The sequence below is a fragment of the Oncorhynchus clarkii genome, chromosome 11 (assembly GCF_045791955.1).
Source record: "Oncorhynchus clarkii lewisi isolate Uvic-CL-2024 chromosome 11, UVic_Ocla_1.0, whole genome shotgun sequence".
Taxonomy (NCBI): domain Eukaryota; kingdom Metazoa; phylum Chordata; class Actinopteri; order Salmoniformes; family Salmonidae; genus Oncorhynchus; species Oncorhynchus clarkii.
In genome coordinates this window covers 23,244,733-23,267,364 of record NC_092157.1, presented here as the reverse complement: position 1 = coordinate 23,267,364, position 22,632 = coordinate 23,244,733, and the positions used below count along the sequence as shown (strand labels likewise).

At 42.7% G+C, this 22,632-nt stretch overlaps 2 protein-coding genes and 1 long non-coding RNA gene across 7 annotated transcripts in view; 1 reads left to right on the top strand and 2 right to left on the bottom strand.

The window, feature by feature from the left end:
- Nucleotides 1–22,632, bottom strand: part of LOC139420378 (palmdelphin b) — a 36,244-nt gene that overhangs the window by 8,115 nt on the left and 5,497 nt on the right. The window contains exons 2-5 of one of the 2 annotated variants that reach the window (XM_071170416.1): nucleotides 15,840–15,891; nucleotides 13,570–13,650; nucleotides 11,897–12,027; nucleotides 6,140–6,254 (exon numbers count right to left, since the gene is read on the bottom strand). In XM_071170416.1, the coding sequence (XP_071026517.1) occupies nucleotides 6,140–6,254; nucleotides 11,897–12,027; nucleotides 13,570–13,650; nucleotides 15,840–15,884 (372 nt within the window). In that variant the 5' untranslated portion in view covers nucleotides 15,885–15,891. Of the gene's footprint in view, nucleotides 1–1,154; nucleotides 1,462–6,139; nucleotides 6,255–11,896; nucleotides 12,028–13,569; nucleotides 13,651–15,839; nucleotides 15,892–22,632 lie in introns of those variants that run through there. The other variant, XM_071170417.1, reaches the window with a different exon arrangement.
- Nucleotides 1,683–6,116, bottom strand: LOC139420379 (palmdelphin). Of its 4 annotated transcripts, none has more exons than XM_071170419.1 (4): nucleotides 5,745–6,116; nucleotides 5,486–5,546; nucleotides 5,244–5,381; nucleotides 1,683–4,668 (listed from the first exon to the last, which is right to left on the bottom strand). In XM_071170419.1, exons 3-4 carry the CDS (start codon nucleotides 5,344–5,346, stop codon nucleotides 3,473–3,475), a joined length of 1,299 nt encoding a protein of 432 aa, XP_071026520.1. In that variant the 5' UTR covers nucleotides 5,347–5,381; nucleotides 5,486–5,546; nucleotides 5,745–6,116; the 3' UTR covers nucleotides 1,683–3,472. The 4 variants fall into 4 exon arrangements, with proteins under 4 accessions (XP_071026520.1, XP_071026522.1, XP_071026519.1 ...); XM_071170421.1 differs by lacking the exons at nucleotides 5,486–5,546; nucleotides 5,745–6,116 and adding an exon at nucleotides 5,037–5,104 and having other exon boundaries at nucleotides 1,683–2,222; nucleotides 3,547–4,668; XM_071170418.1 differs by having other exon boundaries at nucleotides 5,486–6,116.
- LOC139420380 (uncharacterized) lies at nucleotides 12,689–20,565 on the top strand. The gene is made up of 3 exons (XR_011635510.1): nucleotides 12,689–13,212; nucleotides 19,906–20,149; nucleotides 20,364–20,565. It is a non-coding gene; the product is annotated as an uncharacterized lncRNA (long non-coding RNA).

The following is a 22,632-nucleotide window of genomic DNA, read 5'->3' as shown; positions in this document are numbered from 1 at the left end:
CTATCTGCATAGTCAAGTAGCTAAAACTTTTATCTCTACCTGACTCCCAGACAGCACAATGTAATGCATGTGTAATGAAATGCATGCCGTACATGCAAGGACACCTGCTGCTGCTTTCAGGCAAACACAGAGAGATTAGTTCTTATTCTTTTACCTTTGTTATTTGCAGTGCACTTGTGTGCATGTGACTTTTATGAAATTGACAAACAAATTCCTTCATTTTGATCTTGTTGATGTACCTGTAGCAGTTAGAGCATTTGGCCAGTAACCGAAAGGTTGGTCGTTTTTATTCCTGAGCCGACAAGATGAATAATCTGTCGACGTGCCCTTAAGTAAGGCACTTAACCCTAATTGCTCCAGGGTCGCCGTTGATAATTGCAGACCCTGGCCGTGACACAGGGAGAGTTGGTATATGCAAAAATCACATTTCCAATTTACACAAGTATTAATAAACACTTCTACATGTGTGAAATAGGACAATTATAAGCACCCACCAAATAATTATTTGCAAATACAGAAAATAAATGAATAGAAAGGAGGATCTTTCCATTCAGAGGTTTTATGATTCGAAGAAGAAGTTTTAGTAAAAGATCAAATGAAAACATTTGCAATCTCTTTCTACACACTTAAATTTAACCCCCAAAACCCCCAAAACCTCTCAAATGACCTGAATACGTCAATACATTCAGCAAGGATTTAGTTTTTGGCTAATTCAGTCCAAAGTGAAATATAAATATAAAATATGAGCATTTGAATATAATCCAAATGTATTGTCAGAACACCTTCATTTTGTTCAGAATGTAATCATATATTTCCGTTGTACCTGTGGCTGTGTCGTTTTTCTGTATTACAACAATTATACCGTCTTTGACCAACCTCAGCGGATCTATACCTAATCTAACGCACCATCACACATTCACACACTGTAACACACTCCAATTCAACACCCACTTCGTGTCCACTATCTATATGATGCCCTTTCACCATCATAATCCTTTTAGACTTTTACAAGAGACAATTGCAGCAAACCGATACAAGTTACATCATGCAATAACAGTTCTGGTCTATAAAACCAGCTGGTATTTCTAGTCCCTGTCAGTACTCCGTACAAAGGAAAAACTCTTCTGTCTGTGTTATTGTTGCTGCGGTCCTACCTTATGCCAGTCCAGCAGGTGATTGTAGACTGGTTTTGGCTAGCAGTGTTAAGCTGGCGCTCTGTCTCTCTGTAGCCTCAGAGACTAGAACTCTGATTATGAATGTGTGTAGAGGGGAAGCAACCAATAGCAGAGCAGTGTGGATGGTGCAAAGAGATGGTCTCTCTCTCTCCTTTTCCCTTGCACACACACACTGTCGCATATTCATAAAGAGCGTACCCAAGACTTCTCTGCTGTGAGTAACGTTGAGAATGCTGATGTTTTGTACTATGATAACCCTGTGACGCATTTAGTCAAAACCAGGAACTTACTGTTCAAGTCCTAATCTTTCCAACCTTCTCTGGGTTTTTTTCCTGAGGTTTGTCCAGTGTGCTGTAACTTGAACTGATGATTGCATGTATTTCGAGTTCAGATATGCTTTTTTTTACTATTTCAATTGATAACAATCCCTTCACTGAATGTATGGTCAATCAATGTACAAACTCTCAACCATAGAAATAACATGTTGATAAAAGTCTTTCTTATTCATTTTCTTTGGTTATTCAGATAGCACATTTTTATTTTCCAATTTAGTATGCAATATTACCAATGACATTAATAATTCAGGAATGAATTCCTCATTGTAGATTTTGTAAAAGCACTGACAGCAGAAAAAGGTCGGTCACTTTGGCGTTAAAACACCTTCACAGCCATTTTAGAAATGATCAGCAAATGTCTTTGAATAAATATTGTTGCTGATTGAATACTACACCTAATACATTTAACACAGGCATACCATAAATGCATGATTGACATACAGACATTTTCAATTTCACACATTCATAGACCATGTTGGCACTTCCATGATAATATAAATACAATTCTGATCATCTGTCTTGTCAGTGGTCTGTCTGTCTCTTAGAAGACGTCCTGTATCTGATGAGCAAAATAGTGTGGAGAAAAGGTCTGTTTCATAGGACCACTCTTTTCTGTTCCTTATTCTTCACAGAATAGTAACGTCAGGGACGGGTATCAATCACTTTGCCGGTTACACTTTTCCCCCTAGCTTTGCCATTCTCATTTTCAAAGCTGTGGATAAGAAAAATGGAAAATGTTTAAGTTCAATATTTTTTGACTGAATCTTGATTTTCACCTAAATTAAAGTCAATCATCCCACAAACCCAGTAATATAAAATGTTCTCCTGAAGGTTTCCATGGTATAAGAAGAACAACCTGTGTGAATATCCACACGTAATACTTGTGCATTGTCTTGCTGTCTCTAAGATTTCTTCTTTACGAAAACATTTTTTAGGGTGGAAGGGATTTTTTCCATGGAAATTGTAGCTTATATAATGGTAAGAAAACGCTTATGTAAGTATTTCTCAAGCAAATGCCACTTCATGTTCCTCAGCGTAAGTCTGGGCTTTTCAGATGGATTAGGAAGAAATACCCAACGACATGCTTGCCAATAGAGACCCAAAAGAAAACAGCGTAGACAGAACATTACCTTGAACATGGAACACAGTTCAACGTCTGTACCAATGCAACACAACAACGGAGAGTGAGTTTCAGGGAGGAGGAAAAACACAAAACAACTAAATGGTGATGTATAAATGATCGCCCTTTGAAGTCAGGTAAATCATTATATTGAACGAGTATTGTAGGATTGGCGGTATAAGTCAGTTAGTCAGCAGTTTAGCCATGCTGTGAAATTGTAGTCTGAATTGACAAAGAGAGAACTGCAACCAGTGGATAGTATGACAAATGAGTTTTAATTAGTTTAGATTCAAAAGCAGACATTATGCAGAACAGTTAAGTTAGATAGCACACACATACATTAGAAATGACCAAGCACTTAATCTTATATAAAATAAAATAAACATCTCATTCGAGAAATGTAATGCCTTTCCTTACAAGCAGCAGCATCATCTTTGGCATTCAGTACACCTGTACCCAGAACATGACCAAGCAAATGTTGATGTGTTCAGCAGTACGGCCACTGGATGGAGCTAAAGTCTAAAAAAAAACAAGTCAGTAATACACTGATTTACATGACAACATCTCTCCGATATTGTTTCCATTCAAAACAGTTAAAAGCTTTCATTCAGTTGTCAAAGCTGACTATAGTTCAAATAAGGCCACATAAAGTAATGCCAGGTGTGGTAACCGCTCTAAAACTGTGCCTTATTATCTTGTTAAAGGAAGACAAAAGAGGGTGAACGTAGGGACCACGGGTTAGAGAATGCTGTACATGCTTGGGCTGTGGGTAGGTTGGCGCAGATGCCACAGTGTTCGCGTGAGAGAGAGTGTTAGGCTGTTAGAGTAGATGAGAGGCTAGGTTAGCATTTGATGAGAGGGATTGAAGAGCCCCAGCCCCCTAAGCAGCAGCAATTATTTTTGCCCGTCTTGATACCTGCGCTCATGGGCACTTCCATGGCCAGGGGCTGTTGGTCTGGGTCAGAACTGCGCTTGCCAGGTTTGTGGGTGAACGTGGGTCGGTGTAGCAGACTCTCAGAGTTTGTGGAATCTGCAGTATAGTCTGTGTTGTTGTTGCATATAGCTGTGGGTTGGAAGATCTTGCTTCGGTATCCCTCGGGGTGGTATGAGGGTACGTTGTTGTCATCTTCTTCATCATCATCGCCGTTTCCGATGACGACCAGCTCGGCCTGGATATTCTCCTCATCTTCCTCCTCTGCTGCGTTCTGGTAGCCCATGAAGATCATTGTCACTGGTTCAGAGTCCAGATCAGGTGGCAAGGTGTTCATGATGTTGAAGGAGGACTCACCACTGTCACTGGTGTAAAATGGTGACTGTCGACTGCTGGGGTAGAATGGAGACTGCCTGTCCCAATCTGTCACAGTATTCTCTATCAGCGGTATGGGAGTGCGGCTTTCTCCTGAACTCAGGACTGCGATGATAGCTGGTCTGTTTTTATCTGGGTGTGGGCCTTTTCCACTGCTACCATTGGTGAGGCTCTGGCCAGTTTTGAAACCTTGATGGGGGGGTGATTGAGGCTGCACTAGATGCTTGTCGGCGTGGATGTTTGGAATGTGAGTGGGGGCAGAGCTGGCTACTTCTTCCCTGCTCTGGGCTCCATCTCTGGGCAGAGCTTCTGGAAGCATCTGGAAAGGGCTGGCTTGAGGATGGCGGGTTGTAATGGATGTCCGATGGCCATTGGGCTCACCAGGACTGGGGCTGACGTGTCCCTGCTCAGGCTTCCATGCAGGGGTTGAAGGCCTGCTGGTGTAAGGAGCAGCGTAGACGGGCCTGTGGTACTGGACCTCAGTGGGGACCTTTGTATCCCCAGCCTGGCGCAGGAGCGCCTCCACCTCAACGTTACTCAGTTCGCCCACCCCCACCCCATTCTGGGTCACCTGTCCCTCCGAGCGTAGGGCATAGACAGACTTCTTCCCATCATCGTAGACCTTCACACCCTTTTGTTGGAACTCTTCAGGGGTTAGGGTGGTCATGGACACGACTTGGCTCTCTCCTGTTCTCATGTCCTTCTCTACACTGATCTCCATGGCGAACATAGCTACGGAGAGAGAGAGAGGACATAGGATGGACAACAACTAGAACACAATGTGTATGATTCATATAACATCCTGAATGTATTTTGAATGTACCACAAATATGTACAGTAGGTTATAACTCCTGTCTGTAAACTGTTTTCATGTATTTATGTGTTCAATCAATAATCAAAGTATAGATCCTTGACAAATTAAAAAACCTTTTTATCCAATTTCCGCCATGCTAAAAACATTAAATTACAGGCTTTGAGTCCATGTTCTAGGAATCCAAATGAGTCACTGACAGAGAACAATCATATAAAGGCCCATATCACATAAAAAATACACTGTGATGTACAGGTGAAGTGCTTAATAATTCCAGATATCATCCTACTTTTTCTGTTTTCGACAGTGCGCAGGTCTCTATTCATTCCATTATCCTGCTTGCTGAGACCTACGGGCCTTTGACATGACGCAATGTTGTGTTAAGCACTGCACTATAAAAGAGTGCAGATGGCCACTCATTGCGTGTACACAAATATTCACTCTGAATAACATAGGCCAGATATCGCATACAGAATACTGTATATTGTTTATATACCCTGCTTTGGTTCTTCGCCATCAAGTCCTTCCTGTGGATTTTGTATTTTCCTCAGTGGTCTACTGGTAGGTGTGATGGACCTTTGCATCTGGAAATCTGGCATATTTGGAATCGGTGCGTAAATGTATTGTATCGGGTCTGTAAAGATAACATCCCAGTAAGTTCACATATGCCAACAGGTCCACCAGAAGATGTTAACATGGAATAAATATAGGAATATAATGTTAGGAAGACGTATTTACCTGCCTGGTACTCGGCATTTAACTCCTGTGTGGAGATACAGGTGTTCACAATCAAAACCGACTGAAAGGATGATGTGAAAATCACAACAGGCCAGGTGAAAAAGGAAGGATGTTAGTAATTAGTGATGATTTCCAAACGTCGCGAGGTTTGTTTCCGCTTAGTGATTAGACACCATATCCAAGGAATCAGAAAACATGCAACTAGAACAGTGGCACCTTCTGCCCTCCATCAATATAATTGCCTTCCATTTCGCATCACCTTTTCCTCTGAAAGCAGACCTTTGCCAAATGCCGCACACCCACACAGTCATTTCACAGTAACCTCTTGGTGGGAAAAAAAACAACTTTAACACAAATCACTACCTGCATATTCAATTAATATCCTCCATTTCATTGGAATGAAGCCATGCCCCATAGATATAAAGAACATAGACACAGATTATTAGACATTATCCATCACCCCATTGCTGTTAGTGTAAGGCTGACAGTGAGAATGATAATCCAAGTACACTGCAAACTCAAGATTCAAGCATTAGGCTTAATACCCAGGAACCCTTGTTGTTCTCCCAAAGAACCAGAATAATGGATATAAATACAAGTCCCACATTATAAGCACAAAGTAATGGTCTAATGTTAGTATTAGACGAGCAATACCTTGATGATGTCCTCTGCAGTCCTTTCCACCTCCTTCAGTCTCTTCAGAATAACTTCCTCGTTGGCTGAAATCTGCAGCTCCTGTGTTTCCAGAGCCTCTATTTCCGTCTCCATTCTGTAAAGTGGATGCAAAACATAGAGCAGCTCAGCAGCTGCAATCAGCCCAAACAGACAGTAATCACTCAGCAAGCAGTGGTATTCATATGGAAATGGTAAAAACAAATTGACATTTGCATGGAAATGACCTTATCCATTGCAACCGTAATCATTGGTAGTCGGTCACTAATAGCTTAGCATGTAAATTAGCATATGCAATGACTGCTTGTTCTTTGATGGAGATAGATTGCTTGATTGAATTTGTGTTTATCAGTATGCGGCTTGGATGTCAATCAAAACAACACTGAATATGTACCGTATTTGGCTCATATCAAATAGAAAAACATGACTCTTGTACTTGCATCCAATATCTAAATATTTTACATTCAATCATACTCTCATTAAGGTGAAAATTGATAGGCTGTTTATGTGTTTTTCTAAATGTGGTTGTTTTGGTCAGGGGTCAAAGTCTATTTCTGAACCCTCATCCGGATCCTTGATAGGTTGTTTTGTCCAGGTGATGAAGAGGATTTCTCTCTAGATTGGTTTGGCGCTTTTGTCTGCATCCCAAATGTCACCCTATTCCCTATATAGTGCACTACGTTTGAATAGTGCACTACTCTTGACCGGGACGCAAAGGGTGGGAATAGTGTGCCATTTAGGACATAGCTTTATCACACAACTCTGATACTGTCCAGTGAACAGAGCCCATCTCATCACATCACTGCTGGCAGGCAGGATGGCAGGACAGACAACAGACGGGTCCCTCCAGTTCACTCGTCTCTCTATTAATGTTCTACCATCAGAAAATATAACAGTGCCTCTCTCTGATAGAACATATTATCACTTACAGCTATACTCTGAGAGCTGTACTAAAAGCTATATACACTAACACTATAACACTAGAGAGTAACACTCTATACTCTCAAGAAGTTAGTATTGTTATTACATAATGGTACTATTACTCTCTTAAAGTACTTATTATAGACTGGATGGTTCGAGCCCTGAATGCTGATTGGCTGAAAGCCATGGTATATCAGACAGTATACCATGGGTATGACCAAACATGTATTTTTTATGCTCTAATTGGTTACACGTTTCTAATAGCAATAAGGCACCTCGGGGCTTTGTGAAATATGGCCAATATACCACGGATAAGGGCTGTGTTGCAGGCACTCCACATTGCATCGTGCTTAAGAACAGCCCTTAGCCGTGGTATATTGGCCATATACCACACCCCCTCAGGCCTTATTGCTTAAATATATCTGCATTGACTCTGAGGGAGTAATCCTCTCTAAGGGGGTTGGTTTAAGCAGGCAGGGCTATAAGAACAGTAGACAGGTTGTTACGTAACAATGGTTGGGGTGGGAAGACTGTCTGTACGACCGTTGGCTGACACACAAAGCCTCTCACAGGGGTTAAGCAGTGGGTTAAGGAGCACCATCTCTGTATAATCCTTCCAATCGTTTCCCACTCATAGTAGCTCAGGCTAGAAAGGGAAAGCGTTTGAAAATCTCATGTGTTGCCCTTTGACTTAGAAACGTATGCTCTTGACTCACTAACGCGTGAATGTGTGCACTGCACTCAGTCACACACAAGCAAACATGGACGAACGCATAAGCACACTAGTGCCGAGTGATTTGTGTTTTTTGAGGTCAGTTCAGTTGCGGTTCGGTTTTTTAAAAATAATCACTGTTTTCGATTATATATATATATTTTTTTACATTAAATGCATTCTGAAATATGACCTTGGAATTATTTTGTAGCTTTTTAAATGAAATTCCAAAGTCAAATATTTAGAACGTTCAATTGCCAAAACATTGAAAACACTCCATTGTCGCTTACCAACACAGAATAAAGAAATTAAAAGGACCCCATGATGTAGTGCCTACCATCACTCCTTAGCACTTACTTACCATAATTTATTCACATTACTTAAATAAAATATTTTTGATATGTATATTACTTATTTTTCATATAAGTACTTTATTATTTCATTTCTTCGCATCTCATCTCTTCTGAGGCAGTAGCAGCAAGACTACCAGACAACCATCTAACGCTATCTCTGTGCTCCCCAACGAGCCAAGTTCCTCTTGGCTAGCGAAAAGTTTAGCCCATGATCATTGGGTTGCCACAGCTGCCCATGCTGCAGAGCTTTCTGACAAGATCACTATTTTAGTAGTTCTTCAAAGTAGAGGCATTTTCAAGACTGCTACAACTATCAAAAGCTACCTCACAAACTGTCTCCATCCCTCTTGTCGCTGTGTTGTGTACATTCCTCTCCCATGGCGTACATTTTGTGTGCGGGAAGCTGTTCAACCACACTAAACTGTTGATTCTTGTCACACCCTGATCTGTTTCTCCTGTCTTGTGATTGTCTCCTCACCCTCCAGGTGTCACTTATTATCCCTGGCGTACATATCCCTGTGTTTCCTGTCTCTCTGTGCCAGTTTGTCATGTATGGTTTTCAGTGCTTTTCCTGTACTCCTGGTCCTCCCGGTTTCCCGTACTCCTAGTCCTCCCGGTTTTTGACCCTTGCCTGTTTTCTGGACTCTGTACCTGCCTGCCTGACCATTCTGCCTGCCCTGACCTTGAGCCTGCCTGCCACTTTGTACCTCCTGGACTCTGAACTGGTTTTGACAATTTTGCCTGTCTACGACCATTCTCTTGCCTATCCCTTTAGGCTTGTTTAATAAATATCAAGACTCAAACCAGCTGCCTCCCGTGTCTGCATCTGAGTCTCGCCTTGTCCCCTTATAGATGCTGGTAGGATTTAATACCAAGATATTTAGCGATCTACATTTTAACTGGTAAATAGCTCATTGCAATAGGCTTATATTTAAGGCTACAGCTTGGCAGATAAGTTATGGTGGCCTACAAATTTTGTGGAATTAGTCATTATTGTTAGTGACAATTATGGTTGTAAGTAACGTTAGCTATATCTGATATTATAATGGCTCAGTTCAATATTATATTAAATTACTCTCTCTTAGGGGACACTATTCTGACATCACAATGAAGGAAGATGCCCACAATGAAAGAAGTAAGTTTAAATCAGTCACATCAAGTAAACAGAATATGCAATGATATGAATGGGAGATGAAACAACATTTTTCAGAGAACATAATTGTTATGCCCCCCCCTGTGGTACATGGATGCCATAATGGATGAACAGTAACATAGTTATGATGACAGAAATGCATAATCTACATACCTAGGAGAGACAGGGAAGAGAGAACAGATAATCTACCAACTGAGTTTAGGTTAGCTAGTGAGTTATTTTTCATAATGTGAAATCAATTCGACAGACCAGTAGTCATTTAGGACAGGGGCGTGTGTTTTATTTGGACTGGCACACCACTGTATGTTTTCAACAGCACTAACACTGTTACTGTAGAAATTCACAGGTACCTGAAACAACATCTGCCCGAACACTGTTGTTATAGGAATCCACAAGAGAACCAACATGAACTTTTTAAACACTGTTACTATATGATCAGAGAGAGGGTACTAAATATATTGTAGCACATGATAGGTTTTATCCTCTGGCTGGTCAAAAGTGTTCGTGTGGACAGTTCAAGACATTTCAATGCAAAACGTGTTTTATGTTATTTAAATTCAAGTACTGCCTCTCAGCGCCTGACAAAACAATTTGGGTGGACATCAATCGGGCTGTGCTGGACCGACCCATGTGGATGGCCTTCGTCCTCATCCCGATCTTTGTTCTGAGGTAGATGGTCTTCAATACAGCTCAGAAGATGATCTAGTCCCAGATGACTGAGACAGACACGGAGCCCAAACAGACTTAAGAACTAAATGAACTTCTGCTTCTGTCTGTAAAATGTAAGTATAGTTTGACCAATGATTACCAAGAGGACATCATCATGAATCTTGTGGGTGGGAGTAATTCCGTTAGTGTCTCCAATTTATTTTACAAGTGTTTTGATGACATGAAACAGTACATGGAAATTCACTACGTGTGAGAATTGTTGTCTTGGTGGAACATTCTGATGTGAAGGTGCATTGCAGGAGCTGTGAGACGGCAATCGAAAAACCGGAAAGACAAAGACGGTATCTAAAAAATATATATTTGCCTTTGGAAGAGCAAATAAAGAATATGTTGCAGGAACCTGAGATTGTAAACGATCTAAAGCATAGATTTGATAGTTAAAGAGAACCAATCTTCTATAGATAATATATATAATGGGAAGATGTCTAAGGAACTGTCGCCTCTAAATTCTCCCGATAATCTGTCCCTTCAGTTGTGAGTTCCAATTTTTAAATCCTCGTCTTTTTTAGCATTTGACCACATCTTTGTACTGTTAATGAGCTTCCTGTACATCTGAGAACGAACACGTCCTTCTCTGCGGTTTATGGTTTGGGCCCCAAAAGCCACACATGAACACGTGCTTGAAACATTTTGTAGCTGAATGTATTACTTTGCAAGATCAAGGTGTCAAATGGAAAAATCCTGAAGGCGAAATCGTGACTAACAAAATCTTTCCTTTAAATTTAGTCAGTTACACAGCTGCCAGACCTCTTCTTCAAAACTTTAAACAGTTTCATGGGGAATTTGGCTGCTCTTTTTGTCTCCATAAAGGTACTGTAATAGCAAAGGGAAGAGGGCATATCCTTTTGAGGAAAACTGTCAACTCAGAAATCAGTCTTTAGAGTAATTTATTTATAGATTTCGCAACATAGTCTGGGATAGCTGTAAAAGGAATTTAAGGCCCCAGTATTTTATCTCGGCTTGAACATTTTGACATAATAGTGGGACCTATCCCAGATTATATGCACAATGTGCTATTGGGGATTGCCAGAAGCATGACCAGTTTATGGTTAAACAGAGAAAATCATGAGATGTCATGGTATATAGGTTGATCAACTCAACATCTAGATGACATGCTTTTGAATATAAAGACATCATACAACGTCTCACTTGTAACACATTCAATCACCCAAAGAATATTTTGGAAGGCACACAAATGGTACACGTGGCTCCTGTACACTCTTAGAAAAAAAGGTGCTATCTAGAACCTATAAAGGTTCTTTGGCTGTCCCCATAGAAGAACCCTTTGAATAACCTCTTTTGGTTCCAGACGGCTTTACATGGAACCCAAAAGACTTCTACCTGGAACCAAAAAGTGTTCTACCTGGAACCAAAAAGGGTTCTACCTGGAACCGAAAAGGGTTCTACCTGGAACCGAAAAGGGTTCTCCTATGGTGACAGCCGAAGAACCCTTTTGGAACCCTTTTTCCCTAGAGTGTGCTATAGTCTTCCACTACTTTAAGGAATCAGATTGTTACCTAACTTATTGGTTAAAACTCGCTAAGAGGTTTTACCACGTATTAATAGGTTGAATATTTCCCTATTAAAAACACCCTACAGCGTGCCACAGTTCGTTCTTGATGCAATGTTTCACGTGCTTGACATGATTTATCTCTATGGAATTTCTCTCAAGTAATTAAACCGATGTCAGTCAATTAGTTGTTTAATAACTGAAAAAAAGTAAGACATTTTGGTTAATCACAGCACTAACACACACACGCACACGCACACACACACACGCGCGCACGCACACACACACACACACACGCGCACGCGCACGCACACACACACACACACACACACCTCACCATTCATCCCATTCTAAGATGTACCTGTCAATGTTACTCTGCAGTAATAGGGTTTGCTCCTGGTCGCCCTGGGCCTGTAGTTTGGTGGCCTCCTGGTCCTCCTCACTCTGAGGGCTTAGCCCATCCATCAGCCATTGCTCTCGAAGGGCTTTTTTCTATTTGGGGAAACCATCAATAGACTATGTTACACCATGAACTATAGTGTTGTAACTCAACAACTGTTGTGTGTGTCCCCAATGACTGGGTAGATATTTAAATTCCATTCCGTTCTTTTTGACTTCAGATAAAATGCACATGCACTAGGTTTTTAACAATGTACAGTGCATTCGGAAAGTATTCAGAACCCTTGTCCTTTTCCACATTACATTACAGCCTTATTCTAAAATAGATTTTTTTTAAAGATCTCATCAATCTAAACAAAATACCCCATAATGACAATGCAAAAACAGGTTTTTAGACATTTTTGCAAATGTATAAAAAATGAATTAAATATAATTTTTACGTAAGTATTCAGACCCTTTACTGAGTACTTTGTTGAAGCGCCTTTGGCAGTGATTGCAGCCTCAAGTCCTCTTGGGTATGACGCTACAAGTTTGGCACACTTGTATTTGGGGAGTTTCTCCCATTCTTCTCTGCAAATACTCTCAAGCTCTGTCAGGTTGGATGGGGAATGTTGCTCCACAGGTCTTTTCAGGTCTCTCCAGAAATGCCTGTGTGCTTAGGGTCATTGTCCTGTTAGAAGATGAACCTTCACCCCAGTCTGAGGTCCTGAGTGCTCTGGAGCAGGTTTTCATCAAGTATCTCTCTGTACTTTCATCTTTCCATCAATCCTGACTAGTCGGCCAGTCCAGGCTGCTGAAAAACATCCCCACAGCATAATGCTGCCACCACCATGCTTCACCGTAGGGATGGTGCCAGGATTCCTCCAGACGTGGCACTTGGCATTCAGGCCAAAGAGTTCATTCAGGCCAGAGAATCTTCATGGTCTGAGAGTCATTTGGGTGTCTGTTGGCAAACTCTAAGCAGGCTGTCATATGCCTTTTACTGAGGAGTGGCTTCTGTCTGGCTACTCTACCATAAAGGACTGATTGGTGGAGTGCTGCAGCTGGGCAGCTACCTCTAGGAAGAGTCTTGGTGGTTCCAAACTTTTTCCATTTAAGAATGACGGAGGCCATTACGTTCTTGGGGACCTTCAATGCTGCAAAACATTTTTGGGACCCTTCTCCAGATCTGTGCCTCGACACAATCCTGTCTTGGAGCTCTACAGACAATTCATTTTACCTCATGGCTTGATTTAGGCTCTGACATGCACTGTCAACTGTGGAACCTTATATAGACAGGTGTGTGCCTTTCCAAATCATGTCCAATCAATTGAATTTACCACAGGTGGACTCCAATCCAGTTTCTAGAAACATCTCAAGGATTATCAATGGAAACAGGATGCACCTGAGCTCAATTGTGAGTCTCATAGCAAAGGGCCTGAATACTTATGTAAATAAGGTATTTATGTTTATTGTTTTTAATACATTTGCCAAAATTTCTAAAAACCTGTTTTCACTTTGTCATTATGGGCTATTGTGTGTATATTGATGTGGACAATTTAGAATAAGGCTGTAACTTAACAAAATGTGGAAAAAGTCAAGGGGTCTGAATACTTTCCGAGTGCACTGTAAATGATAGTTTGTACTAAAACGTACCTTCAAACATTGGAGTTTTAATTTTTCCTCCTCAATTTGTCTCCTTTTTTTTGCGATGTCGTCCTGGACTCTTCTTTTCTCCTGTGAAGACATTCAAGCATGGCTTTGTCAATGGAGAGATTCCACCTGTTTTTGTCGTTTCATAGATTTAAATTAATCTACAGCTAGTCATGGCTATTCCAACAAATGGGAATGCCCCAGCTCCCCACTGTGTCCAATCAAGCAGGGAGGTGCCTGTGACATCATAGCAAGTCAGATACAACCTGTCCACAGTGTCCATCTGCTCAATATAACAGTTTAGCAGTTTCTCTCTATAAATACCCTTTGGGTTGGTTTCCAAGACACAGATTAAGCCTAGTCCTGGACTTAAACACTATTTCAATTGCTCTGTCTAGGAAATCGGCCCTATGCGTATAGGCCTACCCTGTATGGTTGGATTATTAGGTTGACCCAACTGCTGGGTACAGGCTTTGGGTCACTTCGTTGCGATCTATTCTTTAAAAAGAGCAGGGTTGGGTTGTTGATGCTGGGTTATTGGTGCTGGTTTATTGAGATCAGAAGACTGGAGGTGTAGCTTAGTAGGAGCGTGGCTTTCAGAGAGTTATGCTTAGCCACCCGTGAAATGTCATTCCTGTTCATCTGTTCTGTTGTATAGTTTTCACATGTTAAGGGTGAACATTGACATTTTTGTAGCTTCAATGAGGCTTACAGAAGTGTATTAGTTCCCTAAAAGCCTATGCAAATCCCATTGTTGGGATGGATACCACCTTATCACAATAATATTAATATTCTAGAAGATTGTGCAAAATCCCCCAAAAAACACATGTAATTTGCAGTATGTAAACTTAACATGACAAACAGGAATGGAATTTACTCTCACGGGTGGCCAATAAGATCTATCTGAACTCCACACCTGTCACGACTTCCACCGAAGTCGGCTCCTCTCCTTGTTCGGGCGGCGTTCGGCGATCGACGTCACCGGCTTTCTAGCCATCGCCGCTCCATTTTTCATGTGTCCATTTGTTTTGTCTTGTTCCATACACACCTGGTTTTCATTCCCCAATCAATCTACATGTATTTAGTCCTCTGTTCCCCATCATGTCTTTGTGTGTAATTGTTCATTGTTAACGGTGTATGTTCACTTGCAATACTTTTATAGTTTATGTTCCGTGTTTTTGGGTACTTACGTAATTTTTTGTGCCTATTGTTGAACGGAGTAAAAGTGTGCCTGTTTACTCTACTCTGCTCTCCTGCACCTGACTTCACCTCCCTTACACAGCCATATCAACAACCCTAATAAGCCAGGTCTGCTGAAAATAACCTAAGGATTACATTAAAATAGACCCAGCTGCTATGTGAACCAAGCATGAAACAAAAAAAATACCCAAATGATGCTTAAATTAACCGATGTTTACTTAATCCCCAAAACCCAACATATTGGGTTATTCAGGAATTCCAACTAGCTCGGTCAAAATAACCCACCTTGTTCTGTCCAATATTCATCCAACGCTGTGTTACCAAAGAACCCAAATTGGGTTGATTTTAACCCACCATTTTTGTGTGTGTGTAGAACCACACAATACTTCATACATTAGATCAGAAGATGTAATGCTTATTTTCTAATGGTTGTTAGCATTACCAAAGATAAATAATGCCTGTCTGTCTTCATTTTTGTGGAAAAGTTATAACTGCATAGACATATCTGTCATGTAAAGTGTGGTGGTCAGACATATTGTTGTCTATTAATAGTCCCATGTTTGATCCTTGTATTACTAAGCCCCAGGGAGAATGGATATCCCAGATGAAGTCTAGTCCACTGACAGCTAGCTCTGTGGATGCACAGCTAGAGCGAAGCAAGTTTACTGAAATCAGGGAAGCGTGAAGACAGCCAGACAGGAAAATCAGATGAGGAAAGAGATCAGGTCTATAGACCTCTTAGACTACATACTGAACTGAAGTGATGAGCTCACTCTCACTTCCTGACACTAAAGTGTTTGACCTTCATTTCTAAAACAAGATATCCTGATGATTTCCTAGCTCTCTTTCACAGCTACTAGATACCGTTGCCGTCCATTTTTATTTGCAGAATCATCACAACACAAATAGCTTCATAAATGCCTCTGACCTATTTAAATGTGTAGCTTTCAGAAACACCACTCTTTCTTTCACATGAATAGAATCATTTGGGTACTGCGACAGCAAAAAAAGGATCAAATGTCTGTTGTCTCTGTGTAATGGAACAATAAAGATGTATTGTTTTGTAGCTTTACCGTTATGGCCTGGAGCCGCTCCTTCAACAGGTCGGCCTCCTCCATACTGACCCTGAAACACAAAGAGGAGCGAGAGCGTTACCCAGAAGTGTATAGGAGAGTGTGAGAGAAATATAATTTGTGAGAGCGCATGTGTGTGCATGTGTCTGTGTGTATGTATGGTTGAGAGAGGGGGGGGGGGGGGGGGGGGGGCATAAACAAAGAGAAAGACAGAGAGAGTTAGTATGCTTGGCCTGGCAGGGTCTGTGACAGAGACAGGAGGCAGTGATGTGATGGTGACAGCAGGCTGGAGAGAACATAACAGAGTTGGCCTGGAAGCTTGTGACAGGAGTGTATCTGCTTGGGCCTGGGTCTGGGGAGGAAGGGAGGGAGTATGTGTGAGGCAGCCTGTGAAGGAGGGTGTGTGTCACCAGGAAGGGTTCGAGGGCTAAGCCCAACCCAAGGCCAACTGGGATAACAGGCATGTCTCTGTGACACGTCACATGGCAGAGTTATCCAGGCGAGGGGTTGGTTTATAAAGGGATGGGGCAGGCAGTTAGGCAGACACACATGCCTCTCTGGGCTGTGTATGGAATCTGACATAGCGTTACTAGATTTTTTACATGCACCGTGATGTGATCACGGTAAATAACTGTAGATAAAGAGGACATGGCACCCACCATGCAAACAGAGAGAGGAACTGACAGGTTGTACTATGACCTATGAAGATTTTAACTTGACCCCAAGGCTGATGTGCTGTTATGTAGTAAACGAAAGGGGGAAAATATAGCTTTAGTCCATGTGACACTTCGATCTGAATTGAAGTTGGATTGATGATAATAACTTGTAAAGTAAGTATGTTGTGCCGAGACGTGACATCATTCTATGATCAACTATAGCAAGATCACAGAGTTTTTCTTCACCGTGTCACCTGACCAGGAAAAACTTGAGTCATATTTGGCACCTCTGGGTTTAGTCCTAAGGACTAGGCTTATTCTGTGTCTGGGAAACCGGCCCATAGGGTGTTTAAAGAGATAAACTGCTAAAGTGTCATATTGAGCAGCTGTTTCCAGGCACATCTCTTTGCGTCATGTACTACAGCCCCTCCTACCTTATTGCTAAAGTATCCCCCTCAAGATAAAGTGAGCTGTGAGCTCTACCTGCATGCTGTCTATTGTGAGTCAGCTCAGCTCTGGGTTTATCACATGTGATTTAAGGTTGATCTGTTTCTAATTGTGCGGAGTCAGCTCACTCTGTCCCCTCTTCAAATAAACACATCAGGAGGCAGGATATATCTTTCCGCAAGCAGGTCAGGGCAGGACTCCAAGGTTAGGGGGCATTCAAATAACATCCCTGAGCTATGGACCCAGCCAGGATCAGATAGCATGGCTGCCTGACAATATGCCCCATGGAAAGGCAGGGCAGCAGCCTCCAATGACATTGCGTTCCAAACAAACAATGACAGAATAATAAAATATACTAGAAATACATTAGTAATTGACAACCCCGAAAGGGAAGGGATGTTAAAACAATCGTTTAGTGTCCTTGAAGAGATTTAAATAGAATCAACACTGAGTGACTTTCTCACAGGCCAAACATAGCTATTTTATTTCCATCCATTACTACTGTATAAGAAAAGGAGAGCACATATAGTTATTGTTGTATTATACCTACTGTTGCATCATTTGGTAACAATAGACAATGTTCAATATGACTGTCATAATAAACTGTGCAGAAATTAGAGCTGAACTGGACTGGTTTAGTCTCATGTATACAGAGGAACTGCAAATAGTGTCCCAGTATTCAAACGGCACATTAGTAGCAAGCTCCCTCTGAAACCACAGAAACTTAAGATAGGAATGACGGGTGCTGAGAGTCGTGTTGAAACCGGGAAAATATGATGTGTGATTTAAAAGGTGTGTGGAGGCCTTGGCTTAATTTCTATCTCTGTCTGAAGACAGATGGCTAGATGGCCAAGTATCTGGCCAGATATTCTCACAGGCTGAAGGACAGATTTCATCTCCCACATGTCTATGGCAGGGCTCCATTTAAAACCATTCCTAGATCTATCTATCTATCTATCTATCTATCTATCTATCTATCTATCTATCTATCTATCTATCTATCTATCTATCTATCTGTCTATCTATCTATCTATCTATCTATATATCTATCTATCTATCTATCTGTCTATCTATCTATCTATCTATCTATATATCTATCTGTCTATCTATCTGTCTATCTATCTTATCTATTCTATCTATCTGCAGCGCATTTTGTAATTATTTGTTTAACATTACAGCCTTATCCTAAATGGATTTTTTTTAAATCCTCTTCAGTCTACACACAATACCCCATACTGACAAAACCACTTTAAAAAAATGTGGCTAATTTATAGAAAGTAAAAACTAAAATATCACATTTACATAAGTATGCAGACCCTTTACTCAGTACTTTGCTGAAGCACCTTTGGCAGCGATTACAGCCTCGAGTCTTCTTGAGTATGACGCTACAAGCTTGGCACACCTGTATTTGGGGAGTTTCTCCCATTCTTCTCTGCAGATCCTCTCAATCTCTGACAGGTTAGATTGGGAGCGTTGCTGCACAGTTATTTTCATGTCTGTCTAGAGATGTTCGATCGGGTTCAAATCTGTGCTCTGACTGGGCCACTCAAGGACATTCAGAGACTTGTCCCAAAGCCACTCCTGCATTGTCTTTGCTGTGTGCATATTGTCTTTGTTCTGTTGGAAGGTGAACCTTCGCCCCAGTCAGAGGTCCTGAGTGCTCTGGAGCAGGTTTTCATCAAGGATCTCTCTGTACTTTGCTCCGTTCATCTTTGCTTCGATCCTGACTAGTCTCCCAGTCCCTGCCACTGAAAAACATCCACCACCATGCTTCACCGTAGGGATGGTGCCAGGTTTTCTTCAGATGTGACGCTTGGCAATCAGAACAAAGTGTTCAATCTTGGTTTCATCAGACCAGAGAATCTTGTTTCTGATGGTCTGAGAGTCTTTAGGTGCCTTTTGGATGTAATGTTCCTTTAACAGAGGCTTCCGTCTGGCCACTCTACCATAAAGGCCTGATTGGTGGAGTTCTGCAGAGATGGTTGGTCAGAGTGACCGTCGGGTTATTGGTCACCTCTCTGAACAAGGCCCTTCTCCCCTGATTGCTCAGTTTGGCCGGGCAGCCAGCTCTAGGAAGTCTTGGTGGTTCCAAACTTCTTCTATTTAAGAATGATGGAGGCCACTGTGTCCTTGGAGACATGTTTTTGGTACACTTCAGATCTGTTCCTCGACACAATCCTGTCTCGGAGCTCTACGGACAACCCCATGGCTTGGCTTTTGCTCTAACATGCACTGCCATTTCAAGGATTATCAATTTAAACAGGATGCACCTGAGCTCAATTTTGAGTCTCATAGCAAGGGTCTCAATACTTATGTAAATAAGGCATTTCTGTTTTTTATTTTTAATACATTTGCCAAAATTTAGAAAAACCTGTTTTTCACTTTGTCATTATGGGGTATTGTGTGTAGATTGCTGAGGGATCATTTTTATTTATTTATTTAGAATAAGGCTGTAATTTAACAATATGTGGAAAAAATATGAATACTTTCTGAAGGCACTCTGTCTGTCTGTCTGTCTGTCTGTCTGTCTGTCTGTCTGTCCGTCAGCTTTCCAAAAGTGTCTGATTGTGTAACGTCTGCTTCCAATTCACACCCTCAAACGCATAGATCCACTGAACGCAGCTCACTTTCCAGCTCACACTCTCAAACACCTAGATTCCCTGAACGCAGCAGATCCCATCCACCTGAATTCTAATCACCTGTTCACACACCTGTATGTCATTATCACACACTGTTTAGTTCAGTTCTTTGCACCCCATCACTGTGAGCTATTGTTTGTTTTGTGACACACGTCTTTCAGAGCTCCGGTTTTCCTGTGAATGATCTACCTATTGCCTGATCTCCCGGACAACTTTACTAGCCTTTTCCCTGCCGGTACTGTTGCCCTTTTGGACCCCCTGTGTATGACCATCTACGCCCTGTGTTTGAAACCAGCTCTCTGTCTCCCCTCGTGTTCATTATAGAATACCTCACCAAATACGACAGATGGATTCAGCGGCGCTGCAGCTGCGTCTGGCCCGACAGGAGGAACGAATCGATGAACTCTGCAACCTCCTTCGCCAGTCCATTCCTGTTTCACCCAGGAACTCAGCCGCGCCCCTCTCACGCCTGCCTAGAGACGCCGGAGGTTACGTAAAAACCTGTGCCTCTATTGTGGCAAGAGTAACCACCTACTCAATAGCTGTCCAATTTGTCCTCCACGAAGGGGTGACCACGACTGCTCCACTTCTGCCCGGGTAAGCATCTCTACGTTTTTGAACATTACCTGAAGGCAGTTTGGGATCCCAGCTCTTCTTTCTGCTAATGGGGTCACTCAGTTTGTGGAGGGATTAGTGGACTCTGGGGCTGCAGGAAATTTAATTGATGAACAATTGGCACAACAGTTAAGGGTCAAGCTAATCCCTGTTAATCCTCCCTTTAGGATTAATGCGCTGGATGGACAACCTCTCGGAAACTGATCTTGTGAATCGCATGACCGAAAGTACCACCCTTCAGATTGGCCTCCTTCACTCAGAGGTCATTAAGTTAATGGTGTTGTCTTCACCTAAAGAACCCCTCATCCTTGGTCACCCCTGGCTTAGCCTTCACGACCCTGCCATCTCCTGGTGGCAAGGGGAACTCCTGTCATGCTTCAGTCTACCCTGTCAAGTCACCTCTATAGAAGGATCGGGGTCTACCATTTCAACCCACATCCCACCTATATATGCCCAGTTCCTGAGTGTCTTCAGCAAGAAAAAGGCGTCTATTCTGCCCCCTCATCACCCGGAGGACAGCACGATCGACCTCCTTCCTGGGGCATCGCCCCCTAAGTGTCGGACCTACCCCTTGTCCATCACAGAGAATGAGGCTATAGACACCTATATAGGAGAGGCTCTCGCCAGAAAATTCATCCGTCCATCCACGTCTCCGGCTGCATCCAGTTTCTTTTTTTGTAAAAAAAAAAAGCATGGTAGTCTCCATCCCTGCTTAGATTACCAACCCCTCAATGCCCTTACCATCAAGAATTGCTTCCCTCTTCCTCTGATTCCGGCTGCACTAACAAGTAGGACAGGCTACCATCTACTACAAACTGGACCTACGTAGTGCTTACAACCTGCTCCGTATCCAAAGTGGGTATGAGTGGAAGACGGCGTTCATCACCTCTAGGGGTCATCGTGAATACCTGGTTATGCCCTACGGTCTCACCAATGCTCACGCAGTCTTCCAGTCTTCATGAATTAAGTTTTCCAGGACATGATCAACCAGTTCTTCATCGTGTACATTGATATCTTGATCTCTCTCACTCCCTTGCGAAGACATGTCCATGTGCAACAGGTCCTCCAATGGCTACAGGACCACCATCTTTATGTCAAGGCTGAGAAGAGCGCATTTCATGTTACTACGATAACCTTCCTAGGGTTTGTGCTGACACCAGGAGGGGTCAACATGGACAAAGGCAAAGTCACAGTCGTGCTTAACTGGCCCAAACCTACCACCGTAAAGGAACTACAATGTTTCCTAGGATTCTCCAACTACTACCGCCAGTTCATCCGAAACTGCAGCAGCACAACCGCTCCTCTCAGCTCTCACCAGTCAAAAAACCCGTACCCTCCAATGGACTGATACCACCCTTAATGCATTTGAGACCTTAAAATGCCTCTTCACCTCTGCACCCACCCTTAGGCAGCCAAATCCTACCCTTCATTTTGTTCTGGAGGTGAATGCATCCAAGGTCAGCGTGGGAGCGGTTCTTTCTCAGCGGGTCGGGACACCTCCCAAATTACACCCACGTGGCTTCTTTTCCAAGAATCTGTCACCCGATGAGAGGAACTATGATGTTGGGAACCGAGAGCTCCTCGCCATTAAGCTGGCTACTGAAGAGTGGCGCCACTGGTTAGAGGGAGCTCGTCACCCATTCCTTGTTCTTACCGACTACCGCAATTTGGAGTACTTAAGAAGTGTTAAGAGCTCAACCCCAGACAGGCTCGCTGGGCACTCTTCACCCGATTCAACTTCACCAGCATCTACCTGCCCTGCGAGAAAAATGTGAAGGCTGAATCTTTATCCCGTCTATTTGACGCCCCTTCCTCAACCCAGCTCCCGAGCCCATCCTGCTTGTGTCGTGGGACCCATACAGTGGGAAATCCAAGCAGCTGTCCAAGAGGCCCTACACCATGACCCAGCACCTCCCGACACCCCTGCAGGCAAGACCTGCGTGTGTCAGACCCCAACTAATCAGACCCCATCCCGGAATCACCCGAACCACGGAGTCCCTAACAGCCGACGTCTGAGATGACGTTCTTTCCTGTCCTGTCTGTGCCTGGGCAAAGAGCCCTCGCCAACTACCTAGCGGTAAGCTCGAGCCTTTACCTACAGCACACCGACCATGGTCCCACATTGCCATGGATTTCCTCACAGATCTGCCGGACTCTTCAGGCTTCATGACTATTTTAGTTGTAATGGAAGATGTGCCGACTCAACCCCCTTCCGTATCTACCTAATCCCATGGAAATGGCGTCCATGTTCCAACAGGTGTTTCGTCTGTAAGGGATCCCGGAAGACATCGCTTCGGATCGGGGACCCCAGTTCGTCTCCAGGGTGTGGCGAGCCTTCTGGGATACCATCTCCAAACCAATGGGCAGACTGAAAGCCTGAATCAGGAAATAGAGAAGTACCTTCGCCAACACTGCACCCACCAACCACACTAGTGG